General features: G+C 41.0%; 1 protein-coding gene across 4 annotated transcripts in view; it reads right to left on the bottom strand.

Moving 5' to 3' along the window:
- RSPO2 (R-spondin 2) overlaps positions 1-27253 on the bottom strand; it is a 193023-nt gene that overhangs the window by 101572 nt on the left and 64198 nt on the right. For all 4 annotated transcript variants that reach the window (XM_090040503.1, XM_090040505.1, XM_090040504.1 and 1 more), the window contains one exon: positions 4611-4799. In XM_090040503.1, coding sequence (XP_089896629.1) covers positions 4611-4799 — 189 coding nt within the window. The remainder of the gene's footprint in view (positions 1-4610; positions 4800-27253) is intronic.

Genomic DNA, 27253 nt, shown 5'->3' on the forward strand with positions numbered 1-27253 from the left:
AGTACTGCATACCTTACGCTAATGTTGGGTATAAATTCACCCTCACCCTGGCCATGCCACTCATGTTAGACAGGATGGTCCCTTTGGGCTGGTGAAAAACTGGTGCAAAGAACCCATTAAGCAGGTTGGCTTTTTCCTGGGTGTCGGTTGTCAGTTATCCCATTTGGTTTAGCAGGGGTCCAATGTTACCCTTGCTTTTCTTCCAACTCCCCACATATCTGAAAAAGGACGGTTTTTTGTCCTTGATATGTGTAGCCAATTGGAGTTCGGTTGCAGCCTTGGCTTTCCTGGATCGCTCCATACAGGTACGGACCAGTACAGAATACTCCTCCTTAGTGGTGATACCTGTTTTTCATCCTTTATAAGTCTCTCTTTTTAAATGTAGGAGTTCCATGAGTTCCTTGCTGAGTCAAGGGGGTTACTGTACCCTTTTCCTACCTTTCTTCCGAGATGGGATAGACATCCCTTGTGCTTTCAGGATTGCTCCCTCAAGGAGCAACCACTCACCTTGAACTCCCCTCCTTGTCAAGTCATGTTGCCTTAGGGCCTCAAGAAACAAGCCTCCTGAGTTTATCAAAGTCAGCTTTCCTAAAGTTCAGGACTTCTGAATTTCTGACTGACTTGCCATCTTTGCGATGGATAGTAAAAGTGATCAGCTTGTGGTCACGGTCACCTAGCTTCCCTTCAATTTTTAGGTAACTGACTAGATCATCCCTAGATCATTATTATGAACTGGACTTGTTACAAAAATCTGTGGGGAATTCCATATATTATGATATGCTATGCTGAATGAGCACTTGTCAAGAAATTTCTTTTATTTTTGTAACGTTTTGTTATTGCTTGTAACATAATTTTTTTTCCTGCATGTGATTTCTTAAATGTAACAAACTAAACAGAATTGTTCAATAAATATTTATTCTGTGAATTCTCTTTAATTTCTACCCTTTATGAAACCCTATTGTTTTAAGGCAACAGTATTGGTGCTTATGACTTTGGAGATACCACCATTTGGCAACCTAGGGAGAAGGAACCTGACTTAGGATCTTAATAGAATGAGTATCTAGTGAAGGCTCAAGGGAACGCCAAAAAGTGCCAAAACAGGAAGAGCAACAATCCATTTAGACAAAGGTCAAACTGAAATACTCAAGGCAGAGATTGATATGGGAAGTCAGCCTAATGTAGAATGAATAAACAAAGATATGATGGGTTTTATTTTATTACCTGATAAAATAATGGATTTTTTTAATGCTTATTTCCTTCTGAGATCCTTCCATTTAAAATTATTTAACTAGGTAAATTCTCTAGTAAAAATTTTGTCTAGGAGGAAAAATGTGATCTTTTCTTGGATATTTTCTTTCCTACAGATATGATTACATAGAAACTGTTCAGCTTTATGTCTTAAATGTATTTCTTGTTTATACCTTGAAATTCAAATACTTTAAAGTGAAATTAGTTCTCTTTCCTCCAGCAGGAAACTCTGTATCCATTACCACAGACAAATGATCTCTGAATTACGTGACTCATTGTGACTAGAAAAACTTTTAAAACAGTTTTGCAAATTCAAGTTGCATATATCACTTACATCTACCAAAGAAAATTAGTCTTGAAATTCAAAATTTCCATAATTCTGTAGCTGTTACATTTGGCTGTGGTATTTACTGTGTTATGCTTGGCATTGATGGTGGTTTTAAAACCATGTCAACATTTTCCATAAAAATATGCTCTATTGCTTCTTTTGCACAAATGGGCAAATGTTCCATTAATAAAATGTTAAACAGCTTTTGTGGCTATAAAGACATTAATAGGGCAGAAATCATTTTAACTAATACAAGTCAAGCCCTGTAATTCCCAGAGAGATTTTTAACCCAGTCAGCATTCTGGATTATTTTTAAACAAGCAAACACTCTTGAAGCCATCACCCCAAAAGATGACTGAGGTGTAACAAGAAGGTTCTGTGCCCCATGCGGTGGCAGCAGGAGCAGCAGCAGGGGCAGCTGTCAGGCCAGTTGCAGTGGCTGAACTGGCAGTGGCAGCAGCTCTGTTCTAAATCATGTGGGGCTTGAGCACTGGTTATGCTCTAGCCCACCTACAGTTATACTACTCATAACAGATTCAGAATAGACATCCTATTTCAAGAAAGAAGTATGTTATACTATTCTTTCCATATATTTATCTTACCTTAGCTTAAATACCAGCAATGAGTGAGCTCTTAGTTAACAATGGGCATTCTACATGTGAGCTTTAATGTGCAGTAGCCTATTTTACATCGCACTAAAGTAGCATATAAAAAAACTGTGACATTAAATTAATGCACAGTAAAGCAGGCTACTGTGCATTAAGCATTGCCTAAAAAGCGTGTGCTTGTGCACATTAGCACTGCCTAATGTGCATTAATTTAGTAGTTCCGGGCACTTATACGTGTGCTCTAGGAGGCAGGGAGGGGAGGAGCGGTGCTTTAATTAGAGTGGCTCTGAAAGCCGCTCTAATTAAAGCACCCAGAGCATCTCATGTATCAGCATCCCTGTGCAACCCTAATACACAAGATGTGGGGGGCTGCTGGAGCACAGTAATTGCCATGCTCCAGCTGACTCGATTAATTGTGTCTGCTTCAATGTGCTAGAATTACCACATCAAACCAACCTCTCTGCTTGTGTACAGGCACCCTCACAACAGAGGTACTAAATTTAAAGCACATTAGGAAAACCACATTAATCTACATCTAGACATCTCCACTTGGGGTGTGATACCTCCTGTCACATGGAATTGCTAAATCAAGTGCAAAGAAAAGGATGGGACACAAACACAAATTAAAAGGTGAATATAAGGAAAACTGTTTCTGTATAGAAATTACTCAAGGAGAATCAAAATTGGTTGGATTGTTAATCTCAGAACAGGGAAATTTTTAAAGGCACTAAAGGCACATAGGACACAAACCCCATAGTGCCAACAGGAACAGGTAGTTGCGCTCCTGAAAGTCTGACCAGTATTTCAGGTCAAAAACACTGCTGCAACCAAAAACCAAGTTCTGTAAATCATGCATGGAAGTGTCCTTAGTGCCTTTAAACATTTCCACATTCTAAGAATAATAATTGATTTCTTAAGCCATGAACCAAGACTTACTTCTTGAATAAAATTATTAACGCTTCTTAACTCAAGAAACCTCTTGAGCTATTGCTGGGTAACAATGTTCTGTGTTTCATAGTTGCAGTATTGGCTACTATTGATGAATATACATATTTCTAAAAACTTTATTTTAAACTTTTTTTCCCCAATTAGGCTGGAAAAAATTGCTCATGTAAAATAGTTTTAAGTAGACAAGTTGCTCAATTCACAGTTGAGTATTGCAAATTAAGGCCAGGATCCCAAAGCACTTTACAAAAAGGATTTATAAACCATATCCAAGGACCATTTAATCCTTCACTGAAATGTAGCCACCTGGTAAGTATTAGGCAGCAACATTACATAACCTTTGGGAACAGAAAGTGAAGAATAACATATTCAAATGACACTGCATGGGGAATTTAGAAAAACAGACAAAATGTCATTACATGGGTTGAAATTTGGCCAAAGCACTGGAGTTAATGCTCCTATTCCTGTGAAAAGTACCACAAAATGATCTCATGCAGACCACATCTCATCTAAGACAGCACCAATCTTCTAACAGCACTGTATACCACAATGACATGCTAAAGCACAGATTGCCACTAACCAACATGGTTTAAAAAAAATGAAATTGTTTGCATTTGTAACCCAAGTGATTTGGTGACTTAATTCTAATTAGTCTATGAAATATGAACATCATAACCATAAAATGGTATCAGTAGCAGCAATTTACACATTGGTGGATGCAATTCATGAACAGCACAACAGAATATTGTAAATATATAAAGAACCTACATGGATGCCCACAACATGAACATAGTAATGAAATAGGAACAGAAAGAAATATTAATGCTCATTTTTTAAAATACAGTTGTGTTTCTAGGTGCATATATGGAAGGGAATTCTACTGCACATTAGATGGATTAAATTTTTTTAAAGCATTAACTAAATGTAAAATTTGGGGGATTTTTGTATTTGTTGTTTTTGATTAAAATGGTACATCTTTTCTTTTCTTTTTTTTTTCAGTCAGTCAAAAACTTTTCCACTCACTGCTCCACTAATATTCACACATTATAACTCCGGTGCTATGTGTTCAGTCACTTAAATTTTGTGTGAGAGCAAAAAAAGGAGAAAGACCTACCTCTTCTGTTCTGCATGTTTATATATATGTACGTATCTTAGGGTAATAATAAGTACATGAGGGACTAGTAAATTATTCTTAAGTCCCTTAAGTTGATGTTGTGAGAAGTTGCCCATTCAAATAGGAACTTTTATTTATATCCCTCTCACTTCTCCCTAACAAAGGGTAATAAATAATTCACCATTTCATTTGCAGAATGATGTGTATCTTGGTCTGAGCTAAGGATTCCTTCAAGAAAGAAGGTTTATGATGATCCTGAGACATCTGTGAAAATAATATTGTTATATTCTGCAATACATCATCTTAAAATGTGTTTGAATTACTGTTTGCCAATAAAAGAGACATGTAGGTATAAAACAAGACATACGTGAACATCTGTTCATATCTGGTGTTCGGAGCCCATAGTATCCTGATGGGCAGGAATGCAAGCATTCACCATATTGCCTCATTCCTTCTCTTCGAAGAAAGAAGAATAACTTATGCTGGCATCTGATGCACCCATTGTCTTTCGAACAAGACAAACAGCCTTTGCAGATTGGATTTGGTCCATAGCTAGCTGCAAAATAAAAATATAAATTAAACTGTTAAAACCACTTTGGAAATAATTTTGGCTTGGAAAAAAAACCCAGTGGTATTTATCTACCACAAGTAGTTTTGGAAGGAATAAAGTTACAGTCCAGTGCACACATCATAATACGTCTGTAGTAGTAAGTGCCTTTCTAAACTGAAATTGTTAGAAATGTGATCTCCATGTTTTTAATTGGTGCATAGTATTTCTTAATGAAATTACACACCATTTTAATAAAATGTATGATTTTACAACCACCACGAGACCAAGAGAAGTCAAATTAGTTACAGTAATACAAATAACGCCTAGGTACCAAAGTCTAGCTTTAACTGAAGTAGGCAAGCATGCCAGAGCAGTAGCAAAGAGCAGAAGAAAAGCACCCTGAAACAAACACACATCCTGCAGAGCCTCCATCAGGGATATTTCCACTTCAGCTGCAGTTACAAATCAAATGTATTTTAAAATTTTTAATTAATTTTTCCTTTTTCATGAGAATCTCAACAAGTTTCATTAATGACCCATTTTGAAGGACTTTTTGTTATTTGAACATCTGTCTGCTCAGTGGGCTGAAACCAATTCATTGGCATACAGGCCACAGAACAGCCTTTAAGTAATACCACAGCTGGTAATGTTCAAGAATCGTTATCTTCAACTATTTCACTCTTTTTCTACAATAGCAGTCATACTACAGTATAAATTGTGTAACACAGATACAGTCTTCAAACCAAATGAAGGAATCATGTGATCAAGTCAGGGTCTTCTTGTTCTTGATCTCTATTCCTTGCACTTAGGAAAATAATCCTCGCTTTACAAAAGCCTTCATCGCTCTATTCCTACTTCCATGCCAGTTTTCATAACCCAACCTCTCTCCTGCTGCACAAAAATGCCACCACCCTCTGCCAGCAGTTTCCTAGGCACTGTCTGCCTGTGGATTAGCAGGGGGAGCACACCTCATGAGGCTTCTGAACCAGACTGACTTACAAGGTCTGTTTTAAATATTAAATTGGCCACAGGACTTAGCTGAAATTTGCCAGTTCAAACCTGGCTTACTGGAAACAATATATAACACAACCAGAAGGAAAAGGTCTTTGGGGTGTCAAATCTTTTCAAAACAGCAGACTACGGTGGCACCTTGCCAGGATCATGAGAGCTATATTTAATTGCTGATTTAAAACAAAAAACACACAGATGGCCATACTGTGCATTTTTATCCTCTGTGAAGGATTAATAGGAGCTATTCAATGGCTGACTACCAATAGAAGGAAGGGGAAAAACCTGGAACCAGTAGCTGAGAAGCTTTATTCTTGTCCTCACACATCTGCATACCACATTCCCCCTCCCTCTCTTCTCCTCTCTCCAACATGCTTCTAAATGGCAGAATTGTGGTACCAAACTCATATGTTGTACAAAGCAGTTTGTTTTGCCAGCTAACAGTTCTGGTGGTTGAGGACAGGACAGAAACCTAGGAGAATCCTGAAAAGCTCTTGCAGCTGGATAGGAAGCAAACATATATATGGACTTCATCAGGGTTCCTTAAATCACACTTTATTGTAGGTAGCACAAAAAGCATACAGATATACATAAAATAAATGCCTACACTCATCTCACTACCTCAGTTTCCTTGTTACTCTTGAGCATTCTTTGGTGTAGATCAGAATCACGTATGCACTTCAGGACTGCCTTCTCCCTCCACCCAACTGCAAATGGATTTTTTCTCTCTCTCCCCATTGCAGTCAGTTTTCTTCCTCCACTGGTCTACAGTTACACAAAACCCTGCATAAGTGTCCTGTGTCTCCAATAACTTTTCCTGTATGACACTCTCCAAGTCTCACCACCTGTGTTGTTTTGAAGACCTATCGTCTCTTTTTTTTCTGCTTTTATATTAATTTATCTGCTCCAAACCCCCTTTCTGCATTCAGACTTGGCTGGGCTGATAACCCTGGATTTCATCATTGTGAGGTGCTCCCATCTGACTTGGAGATATCAAGATATAATGATCCTCTAGGCTAGAGGCAGACATTCAAAATACCTGAGCCTGAATTGATTCAATCTTTGCAGGTTATTCCAACCTGCAAATCTGAACCAACTTGGAGGTAGATAGACATTCCCTTTCCATTCCAGAAATGCAAACATATGCTTGCAGTGGCGCAAGCTAGAAGCCAGGGGGGCACTAGAGCAGTCCTCTCTTCCCTTTCACACTGCTAAGCTGAGGTTGGGATGGACATGGCCAGGCCCCAGCAGGATGCTCGGATTAGGGAGGGGTGTAAACCCCAACCCTGCCCGCACCATCCCAAGCTTTTCCCCACTGGCTGCTCAAGAGACAGAAGTGTTGCCACACCCTGCATCTGTTGATACCGAACTTTTCAATCTCCATCTCCCTGCTTCTTCAGACTGTCTGCAAACAAGGTAATTTCTAACACCTTTCTCTACCCCTTCTTGAAGACTGACAGATTATAGCCAGCAGGTTGCTTGTCAGAACAAAGTTTATCAGCCCATCAAGTCCTACAAAAGAAAACATCTCTCTCATTAGTTTCAAGCTCCTCTTATCTGCTGGGTGCATTTTCATTTGCAAGCCATTACCTGTCTGTCTTTATTCCAATGAAATTGGAGACCCACACAGACACCTCTCAGCAGTAGCTGGCATGGGGGAGGGGGGCAGATTCCAGGTCCTTGCACTGGGTCCCCTGCCGTGGGAGAGGGGCAGGGGTGGGGGGAATCCTGCTTGAGCAGCCAGCGGGAGAGGGAAAGGGGAAGCCTGGCAGCTGCTGCAATCCCTCAGCCAACCAGAGCTGTGACAGTGCTCTGGCTAGGAAGGAGAGAGATGGGGCCACACCTGCTCTGCTCCAGCAGACAGCCCCACCAAGTGCTGCAAAGCATTTGTGATGCTGGGGGACTGATTTAACTTAAACCAGGAAGGGGTCTGGGACAGACATTGCATAAACCTGTTTGGTCCAAATCAGTTAAGGCTAATACTACATTCAGTCAGGTTTCCCTTAAACCGGTTTCAGCCATTTTCAAACTGGTTTATGTGCACTGAACATATGTTCTATCACAGGTTTAAAGCAGTTTCTGATCACTTAAACTAGTTTACGTGTAATGTCTGTCCCTAGCTCTAGAGCTCTCCATTGTCCCTAGTCTGGAAGATAAGTGACAGAACCCTAAAAGCATTTGGCTGACTCCTTATACACTGAGATAATCAAATGTACAACAATTTCATAACCACAACTGAAGTCCATAAACTGCTTGTAGATTCTCCAAGCTGTCACACCCTCACTCCTGAGTGACACTGGGCAAAACACTGCTACTCTCTGTACCCTCCTGTTGAAGGAATGCTGTGAGATTCAGTTCATTACCACCTGTAAACTGCTCTGAAGTCCTGAGATGCAAGGTGTCACGGATGTAACAGATCTATTACCACCTTGACTGATTATCAAACTTCAGACCATGGAATTATGGTGAACCAAGAGGACATGATGCTCACACAGGGATGATTGATTCTTGTTTCCAGGCACTTGGTTATATTAAGACACAGCTAAAAATGCATTTGATTAAGTGGTAATAAATTTCATGCAGGCATTTGAAAACTCCTGATGTGAACAGAGAGGAGAGCCTCCTCTTGAATAAGATCAAATGGGTGTGTGTACACAAGACGATACTGTGCAGTGGTTACTGCATATTTATTTAGCACTTGTATAAATAAGCAAATACTAAATGTTCAGTAACTGAAGTTACTGTGCAGTCGCACCAGGAAATGCTTTTTTTGTGACACTACTGTGCAGTGGCCTACTGCACAGTAGCATCTCAACATGGTTTTTGCCACGAGACTCTACTGCACAGGAATATTTGGCTACTGCTCCGAGTCTCATGTAGACACACCCAGTATGTTATACACTATATACAACTTTTAATTATTTTGCATCCACACTTGTTTACACCAGTTCTTATCACTGCTCTTTTCACTTTTGGCTGTAATTTGTTGGGAAGCACTCTAATTTTAACTGCCGCCATGGTTTCATCTCAACATTCAACCACTTAACAAAAGAATCACAATTATGCATTAGCTCCAAATTATTGGATGATACATTCTTTTACCAAGTATGTTGCCACACTGTGGCTGCATCTACATGACGTGTTTACTGCGGAATTCATAATTAGCTCTGCAATAAGAAGTCTCAGAGTCTATGCATGTGGTGCTATTAGGCCACAGTAAACTAATAAATGTTGCTGTAGGTCAACACAAGTACTATCCTAAAGCAATGTTATTTAGTGCACCACAATGCACATGTAGACATTGATAGGGCGAGCTGGGGCAAAAGGGTGCTTCGGTGTGGGGGCTGCCCCTCATGCCCCAGCCAACCCCTCCACAGCATATTGATCCAGGTCAGAGCTGCACCATGCTGACAGGCTGAGCCCCCGAACCTGCTGCCAGTTGGAGCTGCTCCGACTCAGCTCAACATGCTATGATCCCAAGTGCACATGTAAATGTGCTTCCCAGGAACAATAAACTCCAGCCCAAGCTGCGCCAGAGTTTATGCAGTTGAATTAATTTCACATGTCGATGCATCCTGTGACTTGCACTTTAAAAACATTTTCTTTTCTCCCTTTCTCTCCACACAACTCAACAGTCACTAAGTTCTGTATTTTTTTCCCTTGTACAACTGCCCCTCCTTCTCTGACTACATCCTGGTTCTCTCTCACCCCAGTTACAGTATGCTCTTCATCTATAGCCTTTCCAAATCCCAAATCACTGTCCTGCAGAATGAGAAAGTGAAAATTCTCTTCACCTATTGCTTTGATTTCCTATTCCCCTTGTTTCCTTTAATATTAAACTAAAAATAAAAGCAGGATGCTTCCAAGCCCTGAAAACTCTGCTTCCAGTTTCTTCTCACATCTCTATTTCTAAGTTGTCCAACTGATGGTATCCAGGCCCTTTATGACCTGTGAGGGGTTCCTTTGTGGCTCTCACCCAGCTGCCACTTTTCCCATTGCTTTGGCTACAGTTATATACAGAGTCTTTGGGCTCCCCCTCCCTCCTCTGGCTACTGCTTCCTGCCCCCACACCAGGAGGTAGGGCAGTGCAGTAGTGCAGGGAGGTGAGGGTGAGTCTGGGCATGCAGTGTGAAGTGATCACAGAGTCCTGGTTCTCCACACCCAGTAGACAGGATTAGAGGTAGTTGTACTAGGAGGACAGTAATAAAAATTGGACTAATATCTAATCTAAACTCCCCTTGCTGCAACTTGAGACCATTGCTCCTTGTTCTGTCAGCTGTCACCACTGAGTACAGTCCAGCTCCATCCTCTTTCAACCTCCCTCCAGGTAGTTGAAGGCTGTTAAATTCCCTTTCAGTTTTCTCTTCGCCAAACTAAATAAACCAAGTTATGACTTACGGGGCACATGGCTTATGAGCAGGGATCCTGGTTTTCCCTGATTAAAAAAATACCAAATGATCTGCTAAAAAGATAAAAAAATTATCTGCTAAAACCCCCAAAATCTGTGATTAAAATTAGAACCCCCCCCCACACACCCACACAGCCCCCAGCCCTGCTGGTGCCCCTCACTCCTTACCCACAGCCTTGCTGCCCCTCGCCCCCCCCACAGCCCCTCCAAGCTGCAGAAGTGATGCAGCTGCAGCATCTGTGGCTCCCAGGACTCCAGGTAAGGCTGCTGGGGCCAGCACAGTTGCTCGCCACAGCCTCCCCTACCCCACACCACATGCCAGTGGGTGCATGACACAAGCATTCCCTGGAGACAGCTAGCACCAACACAAGGACATCTGGACAGAACCTAAGGGGATTCAAAGTTTCATAATTTGGACTCATCTTAAATTGGATCTAATATCAGCTGGTAACTTTTTAATTCTATATGTAAACCAAATATATTCAATGTAGTCTTAAAAAATGTAGTTGGAAACTGCCTATTATGACTATTACATATCAAGGCAAAATTCAGTCTGAAAGGGGTCTAGACTGCCCTCCACAAAAAAAACAAAACAAAAACAAAAACAAGGTAACTTGTCCTGTGCTGGATTGTAATCATGATCCCTTTGCTCCTTTGTTTTATCCCCATTCCCCCAACCCTTTTTAGGAGTCTTTTTTTCAGACTGAAACTCTTTGGGAGTGGGGATTGTGGGGTTACTGTTTCTTAACTCTACATCAACTAGTGCAATGGACCTTTGCCCTGACTGGGGCCCTGAGAGCCTATTATTAGGCTAATGTGTTAATAATTAGCTTTTCATTTAGATCTAGCAATAATGTCCTTGAAAACTTGCTTAATACAGGAACCAAGTATACAGAAGGAGAAGAAAGGAGTTAAAAGACGATTAGAAAGGAAAAAGAATATTTGTAATACCAACAAATCTTATGTCAGTTCTTCTCTTTCCTTGCTGAAAGGAGTTTTACATGTTACAGTAAAAAAGGCAGATTCATAATCCTATTAGTTTAGTTGACAGGATTAAATCTTTTTAATTTTCAAATCCAAAAGCATACCAATATATATTTCAGCACTCCATTAAAATGAGTCCTTTTTTAGAAACATTGCTTCCAAGGTAAATGCAACCTATGTTCTTTGTTCCTAGATGCGTGCCTTCACTAAATATACAACTTTATTTAAAATGCAGCATATTTTGAGAGCCATACTGCTCTGTATCAACAACCTGTCTTCATCAATAACTTTCATTCCTCCCTTCTTTGTTTCATCAGCAAATTTTACGAGCAATGACTTCAGATTTTCTTTCAGGTCATTGATAAAAATGTTAGTCTACAATGATCTCTGCAGGAGCCCATCAATATCTTCTTGCACAATGACAATTCCCCATCTACAATTCCAATTTGTAATGTCAGCCAGTATTTAATATGAGCCATGTTCATTTTTGTATCACTCTAGCCTCTTAATCAAAACATTATGTGGTATCCAGTCAAATGCTTGAAAGCAGGGGTTGTCAGTAGGGGGTACACATATTTAAGGCGGCCCTAGGGGGTAGGTACACATAGGCAAGCGGGGAGAGAGCACTGCCACGTACCATCCTGCACTGCCACCCAGCCAGGGGAAGCTCGCATATGGTGGCTATCACCTCTCTGTGCATGAATATCACGTGCCCCCAGAAGCTGGGGGGACACAGCAAGCTCCCGCAGGTGACGGCAGCACTGTCAGCAGTGGGAGGGTGGTGGAGGTAAGGGGGGAGCTGCCTCAGGCAGCTGCAGTGCTGTCAGCGGCAGGGGGTGAGGGTGATAAGCACTGACCAGTGGTTGATGATCACCCACAGACACCGTCAGCAGTGTCCAGCCATCTGGGGTACACTGCTCCATGTCCGGCCACTGGGGCTACACTGACCCAAAAAGGTCGAAAACCCCTACTTTAAATAATTGTAAATAAAGCTGTCATTTTTGACCAACTAACTTGTAATCTCATGCAAATAAGTTAATTTAATTTCATAAAATCCACTTTCCATAAACCGTTGGTGGTTAGCATAATAATATTTCCCTCCTTTACTTCTTACAAATAAGAGTCCATATCTGTCATGCCATTGTTTCGCTCATGACTGCGGTCTGGTGGACAGGTTTACAATTAGCAAAGTCATCTTACTCTTCCTTCCTGGGTATGGAAATTCTGCCTCTTTCCTAGTCCTCTGGGACTTCCCCAGTGTTCCAAGAGTTACGGAAGATCAGTGTTAGCAGTCCCAGAAAGCTCCTTGATCAGTTCCTTTAAAACTTGCTAGTCATTTTGTCCTCTATTATGATTTGCTCATCTGTAGAAGTTATCAACTAGTCTTCTCTCTTAGAATATTTTTCCATAAGGATTCAAAATGACGTGCATCTGTATTAACAGTGACTCAGAGACAGGTCATCCCTCAAGAGAATGCTATTTCTTTCACATTTTGTCCATTAAACCCTTCCTAAATGGTTATAATCCATGATGCTAACATTTCAATTCAATGCATTATCCTGCCATATTTCAGGTTGAATTTATGCTCATAAATGAGCAATTTCCATTGCTCCTGGCATTGGTATTTACAGTTAAACAATTTATTCCCTTTATTTCATTGAAGATCCCAGTTAATTTTGCCCTAAGAAGTTGTTTTTTGTACTGTGTATTCATTGTCCCCCTCTTTTTACCTTAACTTGACTGCTCGCACCAACCTGACCCCTAGAAGTTTTACTAGCTAGCTTCTGTTACTTGTTCTAACTTTTCTGTACACTTACATGGATTTAAAAAAAACCCATCCAACTTTGGGGAAAAAAAAAGAAAAAAGATCCTTATATTCTCACTTACTCCCATGACTTTATGAACTAGGACTTAAAAGAAAAACACCAAAAATCATAAAGTTGGCAAGAGTACATGTCAAATGAAATCTAAGCCTTTGAAGACAACTCATTGTTAATGTTCAGAATTAGTCACTGAAAAGATCTATACTCTTTGATTATTTATATTTCCCTTATATTAACATATTCTGCAACTCTCAGGCTGGGGACAGAAGTTACACATAAACAGGTTTAAGTGATCAGAAACTGGTTTAAACCTGTAACAGAACGATGCACATAAACTGCTTTCAAAAATGATCAAAACCAGTTTAAGATAAACCTGGTTGGATGTAGTGTCAAACTGATCCAATTTAGGTCGAACTGGTCTGTCCCCGGTCCCTTCCTGGTTCAAGTTAACTCACAGTCCCACAGCATCCCCAGGTTTGCAGCCCTGGGCTATGGCGCCTGCTCCAGTGAAACAGGGACTGCCTCCTCCCTCTGCTCCTTAGGCTGCTTCCTGCCTGTGTCCATCAGCCCATAGGGATGAGGGGCAGGAGAACAGACCCTCTGCCCTACTAGCCAGGGTCTACACAGCACACAGAGTGAAAGAAAGCCCTTGCGGAGGGGGCTTTTCAGACTCCGGCAGCCTTCTCCCCTCCCCGCTCACCCTTCCCAACTGCTGATTGCTGCAGTGGCTGCCACGGGAAGGAGGGAGAAGCACTCTCAGCAGGGTGCCTGCCCCTGCAGCCCAGCAATGGGAACTGAGGCGCTCCTGTTTTGGGGAGCTTCCCCCCACCCCAGGCCATGGTCCTCTAGGCTCCTCCTGAACCACACTGCTGCTTGCCTCAGCCCCTGCGAGTCTCAGGCAACTTCAGGGAGCAGAGGGAGATTCTCCTGCTCCTCTGCAGCTGGTTTTGCCTTTGCTTCTGTGAGCCTGAGGCTAAACTAAAGCAGGGGAGCAGAGGAATCTCGCTCTGCTCCCTGGGCTATGCCTGAGGCTCCAGCAGCTACGGCAAGAGTTGTCAACTGGGGGTACACGGTGGCGGTGCGGTGAAGTGGGGGTACTTGGGAAGCGCCACTGCCACCACTGCCCACCTGCATGCTGTTGCCATGTGCTGCACACTGTCGCACCACCACCACACGCCTGAGAGCTACCGCGTTCGGCTGCCAGGGAGACCCCCATGCTCTGTGTCTGGAAGGGGTACCCACCAGGAGGAGTACCCACCAAAAGGGGTATTCTCCTTAAACAAGATTGAAAACACCTGAGCTAAGGCAAGGGGTTGGGGAGGGGAAGAATTGCTCTCAGCTCCCTGGGGCTGCCCTGGGCTGGGGGACCCTGGGCTGGGGGGGAAGGAAGCCCCCCCAGTGCTCCCATGCTGGACTGCATGGGCAGGCACCGGGCCTGAAGGACTTCTCCCTCCCTCCAGTGGCAGCAGCTGAGGCAATCAGCCGCTGGGAAGGGGGAGGGGGGAATTCCCTTCAGCTCCCCAAGGTTGCCTGGGATGGGGTACCCAAGCTGGGGAAACCTCCTGAGGGGGAGGCTCCCCCAAGGGCTAGCACCTGGACAGGGGGCTATCCCCCTGGGAGGAGATAGGGGTTTGGGGACACTTGGCTGTGCTGGCAATGGCCAGCAGGCCCGGAGATGTGCTTTGGCAGCCCCTTCCTACTGGCCTCGGTCAGTGCAGGCCTCCCCCTGCCTTTCCCAATTGAAAAGTGAACGTCAGCTCAGTTGGTTATCTGTTCAACCTATGCAGCTTAGCGGAAGCTGTTTAGCTTGAATTGATTCAGCCTCAGGCTTTTTGACTGTCTGTACTTAGCCTCAAAGTCTGCTGCCATTGCATCTGGACCCCTGGACTGTTCTTTGGCTAAGGAAACATTACTGTCTTTACAAGCTCTCTCTCATTCCCTGGCAAGCTTCTGCAAATTAGCTCCTGTCGTAGGATATCAGTGTGTCCTGGCCACAAGAACAGGCAATACAGAGGTAATGTCACTTCTTCTACTGAGAGCTAAAGGGAAAGAGAAGCCCCAAAATCACCAGTTGTTGAGAGCAGCTAAAGGAGTAGCAAGTGAGAAGAGAAAGACAAAGTAATATGGGGCTAAAGGGAAGGAAAAAACAGAAAACATATCCGTTCTCAAATCCCCCCTTTTATTGGAGAAATAGGCCTAGAAAATAGATTCACACTGGATGGCATAAATAGACCCAGAAGCAGTATAGCAGAGACAACTGATTTCTTTCCAAAGAGATGCCATGCCTCAAACCCATAGATTGTATTACTAGTTTGGAGACTAGGAGCAAAAACTTATTAAAAAAACAAAAACAAAAAACCAACAACTCCCAAAACTCCTCAGGTCAGTAGGATTATGTGCACTGTGTGCTTTTTAATGGACTACTGAATTTCTTGAGTAGTTAAAATTACTGTCCCCATCCGCTTCTTGTCTTTAAACATGAGATACATATTATAACTATCCGGCAAGACACTGTCTTTCACACCACAGCGTACCTTTCTTAATGGTACGTGCGCATGCTCACACACACATACAGAAGTGTATAGACTAAGGGCTATATTCTAATTGCCATTATCTGTGCTAATCCGTTCCTCCCCATATTTATTTGGTATGCCACTGACTAACAGAACATTCAGTAGGAAACTCCATCCTTCCAATGTATTGTTGCTGCAGTGCAACATCTGTGAAATAAATCCCATTAGAACAAAGTCCAAAGCATTTAAACATTTTTTTCTGAATCTTTTAATATCTAGAATATTTCAGTTTGCTCTTGTGAGTAAGATTAATCACCAACATGCAGGTGAATAAACAGAGATTTAATTTTCCCCTCTTTGATGGTGTGTTTACTTTGTCTTTTATTGTACACGTTAACTTTTCCAACGGCTGAAAACTGCAGGGATCCAAAATACCAGCATTCCAACAAAAACACAACTCCAAACCTGGGTCCACCCAAACAGATGAAGACAAAAACATTACTGGAAGCATTAAAACTCAATAGATGAAGGTCCATAAAACTCAGCTCATGAAGCAAAGTACAATAATATACTAAAAAACATCATAATTTACAAACTATTGTATGATACCTCACTTCCACCTTTCATTCTCTTACTGAACAATTCCTTAAAAAGGAAAAGAAAGGGAGCCTCCTGCCTTTCTGCTTACTGAAAGATTGAATAAAATCAGTTTTACAACACAGAGACCCTAAGCTGGGACTGTCGTGTTAGATAACACCTGTTAGGTATGGGCTCTTCCACCCAGGCCTGATAGGAGTCTCGAATGGCTCCAAGCTGTGCCACATTGCTCTCTTGGCTATAGGGAGCAGAGCTCAAGACCTTTCAATTGAACTTTGGCTGCTCAAGCTTTCACAAATCTGTATCTCCTCATTGGCTTCTGGCTGGTTTCAAGTCTTGTCTCTCAGCTCTGGCCTTGGTTCCTAATCCCAGCTTCTGATTTCTGGCTCTTGACTTTGACTCCTAACCTAGGTTCTTGGATAGTATTTTCAGCTGCCTATTAGCTAAGCTGTTTAGGTTGGCGACCTGAGCCTCACCACTAGGAAAGACTTCCCATGACCCAATTACAACAAAAAGCAATTCAGACATGATTCAAAGTAAAAAAGTAGAGGTGACTAGGCCAGTGGAGCTCAATCCTCAGCCCATGGGCCAAATCTGGCAGACAGAGCCATAGCATCCAGCCCATAGGGCTTCCCGTGGGTTGGGAAACTTGGCAGTGGGGAAGCAGTGATAATTATTATGGCCACACCTTGTGCAAACCCAAATTCCCAAGCTCAACCCAGCTGGGTTGGGGCTGGGCCATTCCCCCTCTCCCCATGCGACCAGACTGGGGAGGGTCACAGTCCCTTCCCTGTACATGGCCAGGTCAGGGATGGGCCACACCACCCCTCTGGATTGGGACTGGGCTGCCCTCACCCCCATCTGCGTGGCCCAATCAGGCCCCACAGCACCTGCTCTGCAAGCCAGCTCAGGCCCACCAACCACATCCAGTCCACAGATGGACCAGGCACTAACCGTTTGGCCTGTAGGGAAAAAAATGTGCACACCGCTACTAGGAATATAAACACCATGTAAGCATGCATTTGACAAATTAAAGTGTAAAGGGGCATATGAGCAACATGTTTTTAATTGTCTATATGCTAATGTGTACATAATAAACAAAAGGAGATAGAGATGCATGCGTGTGGAAAAATTATGATGTAGTTAGTACTATTAAAGCTTGGCATGATGGGTCTTTTAACTGCAGTGTTAAAAATCTATACTTACAACTTGTTCTGCAAATACAGAATGGAAAGAGGAAGGGGGGGCCTTTTTTTTTAAAATCAAAGATGCCATTACTTATTACAGTCATAGACAATTTAGAAATCACAGAACCTTGAATCCTTACAGACTAAAAATCTCATCTAGTAAAATGAAGATGCCCACTACTGCTGCATTTATCTCCATTTCTTACCAGAGGTCAAAACAAAGTGCTCACTAAGCACCTATCCAAAAAATGTACTAGAAAGTCTTTTTAGGAGGGACTTCAACTTAGGGATACTTTCTGTAGCTGGTAACAACATTTTATTCGTTTTTCCAAAAAAGGCAATTTCTTGATACAAAAAGACCTGGTCATAACACCCAAGTACTCAGTTTTGGATCTCATTTTGAAGGGCTAATTACTGATGTAAAAGTTAGCAGTTGTCTAGATAGAAGCAATTTTGCAAGATACATATAACCAGACTATAAAAAAAACATAGCACCAACCAGTAATTGGTATATTAATTTACAAAAGTCAGTTTTGTAATGTTTAAATTAGTTGTTGGTGTAACTGAATGGGAACCTAAGTTTAATGGGGGAAGAGTTAAAAGCTGTTCGGGAACACAATAAAATTCTATACTAGGCAAAATAGCATTCCAACTAAAAAGATGTAGAAACTGCAATAATACATAAAAACTGTACATATAAAGGATAGAAAACAGTAAGTACATAGCGATGAATATAAGTAAAATGTGAAGGTAATTGGCACAGAAAGCCAAAGGAATCATTGAAACATTAAGGATGAATAGCAGGTAGATGTTGAAATTATGAACAGCGATGAAGTGTTCAATAGATACTTCTGTACATGGAATGAAGCACAAGGATTATCCACATCACATAATAACTTTGCTGGAAAACAAAGATTACTGTTCTAAAAAGGAGGATGCGAGGTAACACCTGCTATAGTTGAAAGCAATTTTAAGTCAACAGACGTGGAGAATGTACATCCAAGTCTTAAATGAACTAGCTGAAGAACTCTCTAAGCTACTAATGTTAATTCTTACCAGAGACTAGGAAAATTCCAAAAGACAAGGAGGACAGCCAATGTTGCCCCAATGTTTAAAAAGCATAAAGAGGATGACACATGCTTAGCTGGACATTGATCCCTAGTAAAATAACAGAATGGTAAATTCAGGATGCCACCAACAAAGAATTAGAGTCTAAAAGTATAGTTGATGCCAGTCAGTATGATCTCCTAGAAAGTAGATTGTCAGAATAAACTCGTCTCTGTCAGGTTCACAGCTTTGGTTGATAAAGGCAGTAGAGTTGCTGTAACATACTTGTATTTCTTAAAGTCATTTGACTTAGCACCATATGAATAAAAATTGCATTATACAAAATTGATAGGGTACATATTAGATTAATTAAAAAGTGGTTCACTGACAGATCTCAAATACAGTTACCTGAAAGGTTATAAATGTGTGGGGCTGTTTCAAGTGGGGTTCCCATTAAATCCACTATTTTTGGTTAGTGCCCGCCAATGCTACTTCATGGTAGCAATGAGCTACTGTTCAGTAGCATCTCATGTAAACGTGCCCAGTGATCTGAATTTCCTGACTCATCCTGATTTATTCACTTTGCAAACAGAGGTATTAAAATGGGATGAAGATGAATTTAAACAAACTTAATCTTGAAATGAAAAGCAATTTCTTAGCTGTGAGGTTATTAAACATTGGTACTGCTTTAGAAGGGAAGGAGAGTCTTTTAAAAATACACCTTTGAGAAAGATTCACCTTCATTTATCTTCTAGCAAATTCTTTGAGAAAATGTATCCAATTGGATGATCATTTCTGACCCTGGAATACAAGAATCAATGACTCCACCAGTTCATACTTGCCCACTGTGGGCCAGGAGACAACTACATTGCTGACACTACCCTCAACTTGCTCATTACAGTTGGATGTCTGCATTAAGGCACTGATTAAAATAAAATCTCATGTTTCGTATCTTCTGTCAGGAGGGCTCAGAAAGGAATTTTTCCCTTGAAAATTCCCTGGGGAGTAGGAATTTGCTTTTCTCTATAATGTCAGAGAAAGGCCATGGCTGGAGACAGATGATGAATTAGACCAGTGCTCTAAAGTGAAAGAGAGAATCCTCTTTCTTAGCTGCCTGCTTGAAGCATCTTGTTCAAGTACCCAGAATCAAGATGATCACCAGATTTGGGGTCAAGAAGGAATTTCACCTCACAGCAAATTAGCAGAGAACTCAGAGTTTCATAGAATCATAGAAAGGTACAGCTGGAGAGGACCTCAGAAGGTCATTTAGTCCAGCCTGCTGTAGCACAGGGTCTGGTTCACCCTGCTGGGTGCATCTGGGCTTTTTTAACCTAATTAATGTTATATAGCACATTTAAATAAAATGTCATAGCCTGTGATGTATATGGTATTAGACAAGATGATCTAAGCATCCCGTCTGGCCTTAAACTATGAGACTATGAAATATAACATGTTAAAGAAAATTTAAACTCGTTTAAAAGTTAGTTCATTTTCACTTTGAAGGCTACAGATCTGAGGGGTAGGTAGTGCTAAGATACTAGCCTAGGACTTGATACATTTAGGTTCAATTCCGTGAGCTATCATAAACATCCCATGTGACCATTCCTGTGCAACCTACATCTCTCACCTCATAGGATAGTGTCCTAAGCAACATGCTGTCCAATAGTTTGGATGGGACATCATCTAGCAGCTCCCACCCTCCCCCAGTTGAAGCTGGCCATTGGGCAACTAAGAATTGAAGAGGCATACAGCCAAGGTTATTTCCAGTTACCCACCATATACATTACAAGGTTCCTATCTTTAAATCTTCTGGCTTTTAAGTACACACCACAACCTTAGGAAGTGTTAAATTCCCTGGTTTTGTTGGTGTTCCTTTAATGCCAAAGCTGCCAACTTGGCTTTCTAATTGCTCTTGGGCATAAATGTTTCATACCATGTTTTGACTGGGAGTATATTTATATAGCCAGTTATAACTCTGCCACTGCACATGGAAACACTGACAGACCCTCAAAACACTCAGAAACCTCCAAACAACCAATTACAAGCTCAGTTTAATCCCTGCTCTATTCCTTGTTAAACAGCTGCCTCCAGTCTAGCTCCAAAACCAAGGGGGGGAACATGTTAATGTGCCAAAGGTACCGGCAAGAAAGATCACACAGTACATAAAAGTGCATAAACAAGTTACACTTCACTTGCCTTCCACTTCGGCTACTGGGAAATTGGCACTTTTTCTGATTTGGCACAAAGAAAGCAGGTTTGCAACAGAGGCAGCTCTGCACCCTGGGCAGCAGCAGCACATAGTGAGGGCAGGCACCAGCTCTAGCAGCAGCCATTTCAATGCCACCCTCAAAAGCAGCACCTAGGACTACTACCCCAGTCACCCTTCCCACCTTCATTACCCTACTGGCTTTTAAACCAAACATTTCTAAATTTAATCTGCAAAAAGGAATGATGCCACAGTTCTGAGGCAGTCAGTCGAGCGGGCTACTTCAGTGCCACAGGCCAAGGAACTATATATCTGAGTTATTTAGCTAATACTCCCAATCATCGTGTCTAACAGACTGAAATGGAACTAATTCCTACGGCCCCAGCTGGGATAGTAGATATTCTTAGGGTTCCTAGATTTCCAGTATCTCAGTAACCTGCTCGATAAAGAGCCTGGAAACCATGAGAGCCACAGTTGAGGCAGGAGCCGAAGACCATGGGAGTCACGCTCCCAGGGTTTCCATCTTTGTGATTTCCCATCACCTCCTAGTATGTTGATAGAGAGCAGAACCTGACCCTGAACACACCTATGTAGTTTTTCATGATTCCCAGAGTTTCTAGGCTCTTAGCTCCAAGTCAGTCCTCCAGGGCTAGGGACATTACACATAAACCAGTTTAAGTGATCAGAAACTGGTTTAAATCTAACAGAACAGATGTTCAGTACACATAAACCAGTTTGAAAATGGCTGAAACCAGTTTGACATAAACCTGGTTGAATGCAGTATCAGACTTAATTGATTTGGATCAAACCAGTTTATGCAATGTCTGTCCCAGACCCCTTGTTTGTTTAAGATAAACCAGACTCCCCAGCATCCCAGTATGCTCTATGGGCTACACAGGGCTCTCTGCTCTACAGCAGGGCAGACCTGTCCCCTCTGCTCCCTGGCTGCAGCTCCTGCAGAGACTGTAGGCTGCCTCCCTCCTCCCTGCTAAATTGCCCCTTCCCCTCTGCCTTGATGAGAGGTACCTGTGTATCAGCTAGAAGACCACATGTTGCCTACGGTCCTGTTGAGTCGACAGGTAGAATCAACAGGCAAAATCAACAGGTAGCTGGTAATATCCCTCTGTTGTTTTCTTAATGGAGTGATAAACACTGAGTTAAGGGTGGTAAATACTGTTATCAATTCCCTGCTGAGCTAGTCAGAGCGTCCTGGCCATGCTACTCCTCAGCTCAGTACTATGGAAAGGAAAGGAAGGCTGCTCTAGTGCCCGCCAGCTTCTAGCCTGATCCTTCACATGTCTGGGATGTTTATGCAGTCACAATGATTCAGCCTAGCCAGGTTAGACTAACTTGCACAGATTGAATCAATTCAGGCTCAGGCTTTTTGAATGTCTGTCCCTAGCCCACGGGGGCAACTGACTAAATAGGTAACCGACCTGGCAGGAAATCGGGCAGGTTTCCAATGTAGTAGTAGTAGTAGTAGTAGTATTTACAGCTTTTAGTAAAACAACACAAAATGTACAATAAAATTATATAATCTGCTGGTAAAACTATAGAATAATATTACACATAAACAAAAGTAAAATAGAGCATAGTATATGATGATACAACAATAGATAAAATATAGCAATAAATAGGAGCAGAGTGAAAAATTTAAAACAGGAAATCTAGTTGATTACTCTTATTCTTTGAGAATAGCACACATATATCTAGGGAGCATAAGGCAAGATGTAAGTTGTCAGAAAGGAGAAAATTTGTTTTTTCTTCATTAGTCAGGAGTTAAAATTTTCCATTAATAGAGAAATTCATTTTTCTCTTACTTCTTCAAAAAAACAAATAAGATCACAAATACCAGTTTAAGACATCTATCCCACTCTTCTCACAAAAACATATTGTATCTGTATATGGAATCCAATACCACTACCCATAACAAATAAAGATTTCATTACAGTGGATCACAGTCTAATAATGGCCTCTCATTGATGGCAGTTTTGTATTTGGATAAGTTGGTTTCTAGACCGAAAGAATGCTTTATTAAAAGTGGAAGTCTGAGAGAGTCTCACTGCCTAAATATCTGTCTGCATGCTGGCATCTTTAATTCGCAAATTTATATCTTGTTTAAAAGATTTCCAGTGGATATCAACATGGCAGGCTGATTTTGAACCCTGTCCGGGTTCTTTTGTAATTATTTGTTAAAATCAAACCATCTCCATGGACTGTTTCAATGAATCTTCATTTTTGGTTGGAAAAACACTGAGTAGAGAATTTCTGAATGCTCTTCTCATTTCCTCAGATATTGAGATGGGCTTGGCCTACCTGGACACACAGGGATCTATTGGCACCAGTAACTCACATCACAATTGTCATTACAATGAATAGCTTTCCAATCACTGACTTCAAATGGCAGTTGAGCTTCTTTGACTTCAGTAGTAGCAGAGTGAAATTTGTGAAGGGTACTTTTGTAAATTCCAGCCTTTACATTTAATTATGGCTTTGAACAAAAAAACCATGTGTACAACTATATCTCAGAACCAGTTTGCATTTCAACTATGTTCATCAACTTGAACGCATTACTTACTTCTCTTGCCTCATCACCAGTAGTAAAGTGTAAGTAAAAGATGTAAGACCTGAGTTTTTCAGGCAGAAGAAAACTATAATTAGTGCTAGAAAAATCCTTTAGATCTAAAATAGCATGTTTGAGAACACAAATTAGAAGTTATTTACAATTTACTTTACTACCTGGCTTATAGGTACAAGATTCAAGAACATGTATTTATCAGTATGAAGAAAATAAATGAGAAGAAAAATAATTACCCTCTCCTTTTAAAAGCCATCTGAAATCTCCATTTCCTTAAGGAAACAAGAACCTTGCCAGACTTAATTATAGTTTCCTCCAACTGTAACATTCATAGGTCTTAAATCCTCTACTTCATTTTATTGCCAGTAATTAGGTGAAGTACATGGTTCTTTCCAAAAGATGAAATGTGCTTAAAATATTAACAATTTTGTCAAGAAACTCATGCACTTTATCTTCACATTTTACTTTTTTCATATTAAAAGTCTGTTGAAGTTAATTTCAAACATAAATGTAAACAAGGGGCTTGGATCTGTCCCAGCCAGATACACTTTAAACCATTATTTCTCCTTTATAATGCTTGTTTCAAACACATTTGGCAACAGAATTGCAACCAGATCTCTTTGTACAAAAGTGCTTGCGTCAGGAAGCAAGACTTTAGGCACCGAGGAAACAATTTATACAGTAAGTTAACCAGGTACTGAACAGGTATTATAAGGAGTCCTTGAGCCTTAAGCATTTATTTTGCTACAAAAGTAGATATAATTTAAGTACATGAATAGGCATAATAAGGAAACAAGGATAAGACATCATCAACTACACTTTCTTAATTATTTTGGTCTTTACAAGCAATTCTTTTTGTTATCCAAGACAATATATATTGATATATTTTATTAATAAATAATAAATGCCTCTGCTAAACAGGGAGAGTATACCAGGTTTTTATTTGTGGATCACAGGGCATGTATAAACTTTTATACGCACCTAAACTTAATGCGTACTAAGGCAATTTGTGCATCTACACATGCCAATTTAAGGTGCTTTAACCATGTCTAAGGTGCATTAAGGGCATAGGTCTACACATATGTGCCCTTAATGTGCATTAAAAATGGTGATTTTAGGCTACTCACGCCTGCCTACATTTGATCCCTGCAAAAGCAGAGCTCAAGACACAAATAGCAAAATTGCCTCAATGTACATGTAGATGCACTAAGGCGCATTAACGCTGTGTATATTGACTGCCTTAGGACTAACTTAAGTCCCAAGTCAGTTGTCACAACACATTAATGTGCCCTTAATGCATGCATGTGTAGATGTGTGTAAAGTATGAGAATTACTGGACTACTGTTTTACAGAAAGTCATCTAGTGAGGCATATTTCAGTTATGTAAAATAAAAAATGTCTATGGCAAAAAAGCATAAACAGAATGGTAAACTTTGCATGCTGTATTGCTTATGAACAGGACTTGATCCTTTTGAACTTTAAAGTACAATTTTGTAGCCTAAATTTTATCAGTTTACTGTTTCATTAAGCTAAAATTAACTACTTAGAATAGATAAGTGTATAACTTATTAATTTGCTATGTGCAATGCACACAGGTATTTTATTAACCTAATTTGTTGCCACAGGCTTTTAGCCAGAGGAAAAATTGAGCCTACTGTAGTCAGATAAATATGGGAAAGGAAACTTAGAGGGCAGGGAGAATGATATAACAGTGGGGGAAGGGATTTCAAAACATATTACATCAAATTCTGCCCTGCTCAACTGCTGTCTTAAAAATCTATGTCAGCTCATGTGGTGTGATTTTGAGGAGGAAGAAATGCCTTCTTCATGATTTGAATGAGTGATGCAATAAATTTACACAAAATAGCCAAGAGGTGATCTTGTGACCAAATTGCAATGCTTTTCTGGAATCGTTCAACTAAGATATAATCAAAGATTTCCCTTTTCCCATTAGATATAGTCTATACAGTACTGTAATATAAATATGGCCAAAGTCATCTTTGTGGCCCAGTCAACTAGAGGGAAAGCTTTGTCCTGTCTCCAGAGACTGGTCTCTGTGATAACATGCCTGAATTGAGCTTCCGCTTGGCTAGTTTGAAAGGTGACTATCCTCTTAAATTTCTCCTTGTACCCCGCCTACAAATTACCTCTTTGTTTAGATCCAGCATTGACAATGCATAGTGCAATTCAGGGCTGGCTAACTTCTGAGCAGTGAGGGTGGCACACACCTCTTGGTTATATACCACACGGGACAAATGCCACACTGCGCCCCGGCCCTGCACTGCACTGTGCTGCACCGATTCCCCCCACTGCAAACTGAGCATTATTATTGCTTACAGCTTGGTCATCTGCACACCCATACACCTCTCTGGTCACAGATATAACAGGTAAGATACCACGATGTGGGGTCATCAAACTCACCCCACCCCTCAAATGGATCCAGACCTCAGGGCTTCTTACAGGCTCGATGGTGGAGGGGTAGACACAGCAGGGGTTAAGACAGCCATCACTTGCCCCTTGCCACCGACACACATGTTCAATAAAGATCCACCCCTGAATTCCCAGTCCCCATACCCCAGCACAGATTACATTACAGTTCCACAGGCTGAATACAGCCCACAGGCCATAAGTTTGCCACCCCTCCCATAATGTAACCTGATCCCAAAGGAGGATACACTTACTTCAAGTTCTTTAAATAATACATGGCAAATACTTACTAACTATGATGTTTTAAAAATAAAATATAATATATAAAATTTAATAAATAAATATATAACTTTCTTATTTCTACCCCTGCATTTTGTGCCCATGGAAATCTTTACAATGTGAAGTAATAAGAATATGAACATTTCCATGTCCATAGTCCAAAATCCTCTCACTATGACTGATTTTTGGTTGACAGAAAAAATCTTGGTTTGTTTTGAGAATAAAAAATGTTGTCCCATTTCTACCACTCTCCTTCTCTACACATACCCAGCTCTTCATTTATTTCTGAAATCGGTTTGCTTTTTTAAGAAATCCTTGTTTCACTTTGTATTCCATACTGCGCAGCTAAAATACATGCCAGCATTAGCATAATTTAGTAAGTTTTACACACAGAAATGTTTAGTACTTAGGAGCTCACCTTTCTGCTATTCTGATTTTGACAATTTTGCTGCTTCTTTCCCCACAACCCTTGCAGCTGAGAGTCAAATTCATTTTGTAACTGAGGGTGCTTTGCTATGTCTGTATCCAATATTAAAGCTCTTCCTCATCCCAAAAGACAAGGATCTTAGGAGTGGTAGTGCACGGGAGATGGGGATTTATAATAAATCTCTTTACTGGAAGGAACTGGGTAAATTAACACAGAGACAAGGTTAGCAAGGGAGACTAATACTGAAAGCCAGCCAGCACTGCAAGAGTGAAGTCTTAAACACCTTGATCACAACTATAGTAGCTGAAAAAAGCTTTGCAACTAAATACTGTCTGTTGACTAAATTCTGTACTATGTTTAAATTCAAACAAAGCTTTAAAATGCAATACAAATCTTCCTTGGGTCTTTGCAATCTGTCTAGCTTCTGGATGGCATCTGACAGCTCTACATTGTTATATTCTATCAGGATAGGCTGGAGCAGGAGATAAGCGTTACCTCAAAGTGTTTCAAGAAAGAGACTGAAACATTCTTTCACTGTATTGTTTTGGAAATATGGAACTTAAGAACTATCTTCATAATCTATTATTTTGCCTCCATGATTTTTTGACCTGGTGGCAAATTAAGAAATAGATTATTTGAAAGGCTGAGAAAGATCTCAGATGTTTGTATGGACAGTAGTGCCTAGCAAGAGTAGTGGGGAAGCTCCAAGTTCTTTCATGGAGGGAAATCCTTGCTGGTTCCCTTTGGATCAAGATAGTAAATGTGGAGGCTTCAAATGGCTGAGGATTGCTCTCCCTAGATGTCTTCTGCCTTGTCCATGAAGCAAGAAAAAAGCACCTATGATCACCCATGATGCAAAGGGCTCCATATAGTTATCTGCAGCCTAGAAGTAAACTGTATTAATCCTTGGGGAAATCTCCAAGGAGGTCAGGATAGAAAGTACCATTCATAATGGGGAATTGTATCACAACATTTT

The sequence above is a fragment of the Crocodylus siamensis genome, chromosome 3 (genome assembly GCF_052110815.1).
Source record: "Crocodylus siamensis isolate JL-2025a chromosome 3, ASM5211081v1, whole genome shotgun sequence".
Classification (NCBI taxonomy): Eukaryota; Metazoa; Chordata; order Crocodylia; family Crocodylidae; genus Crocodylus; species Crocodylus siamensis.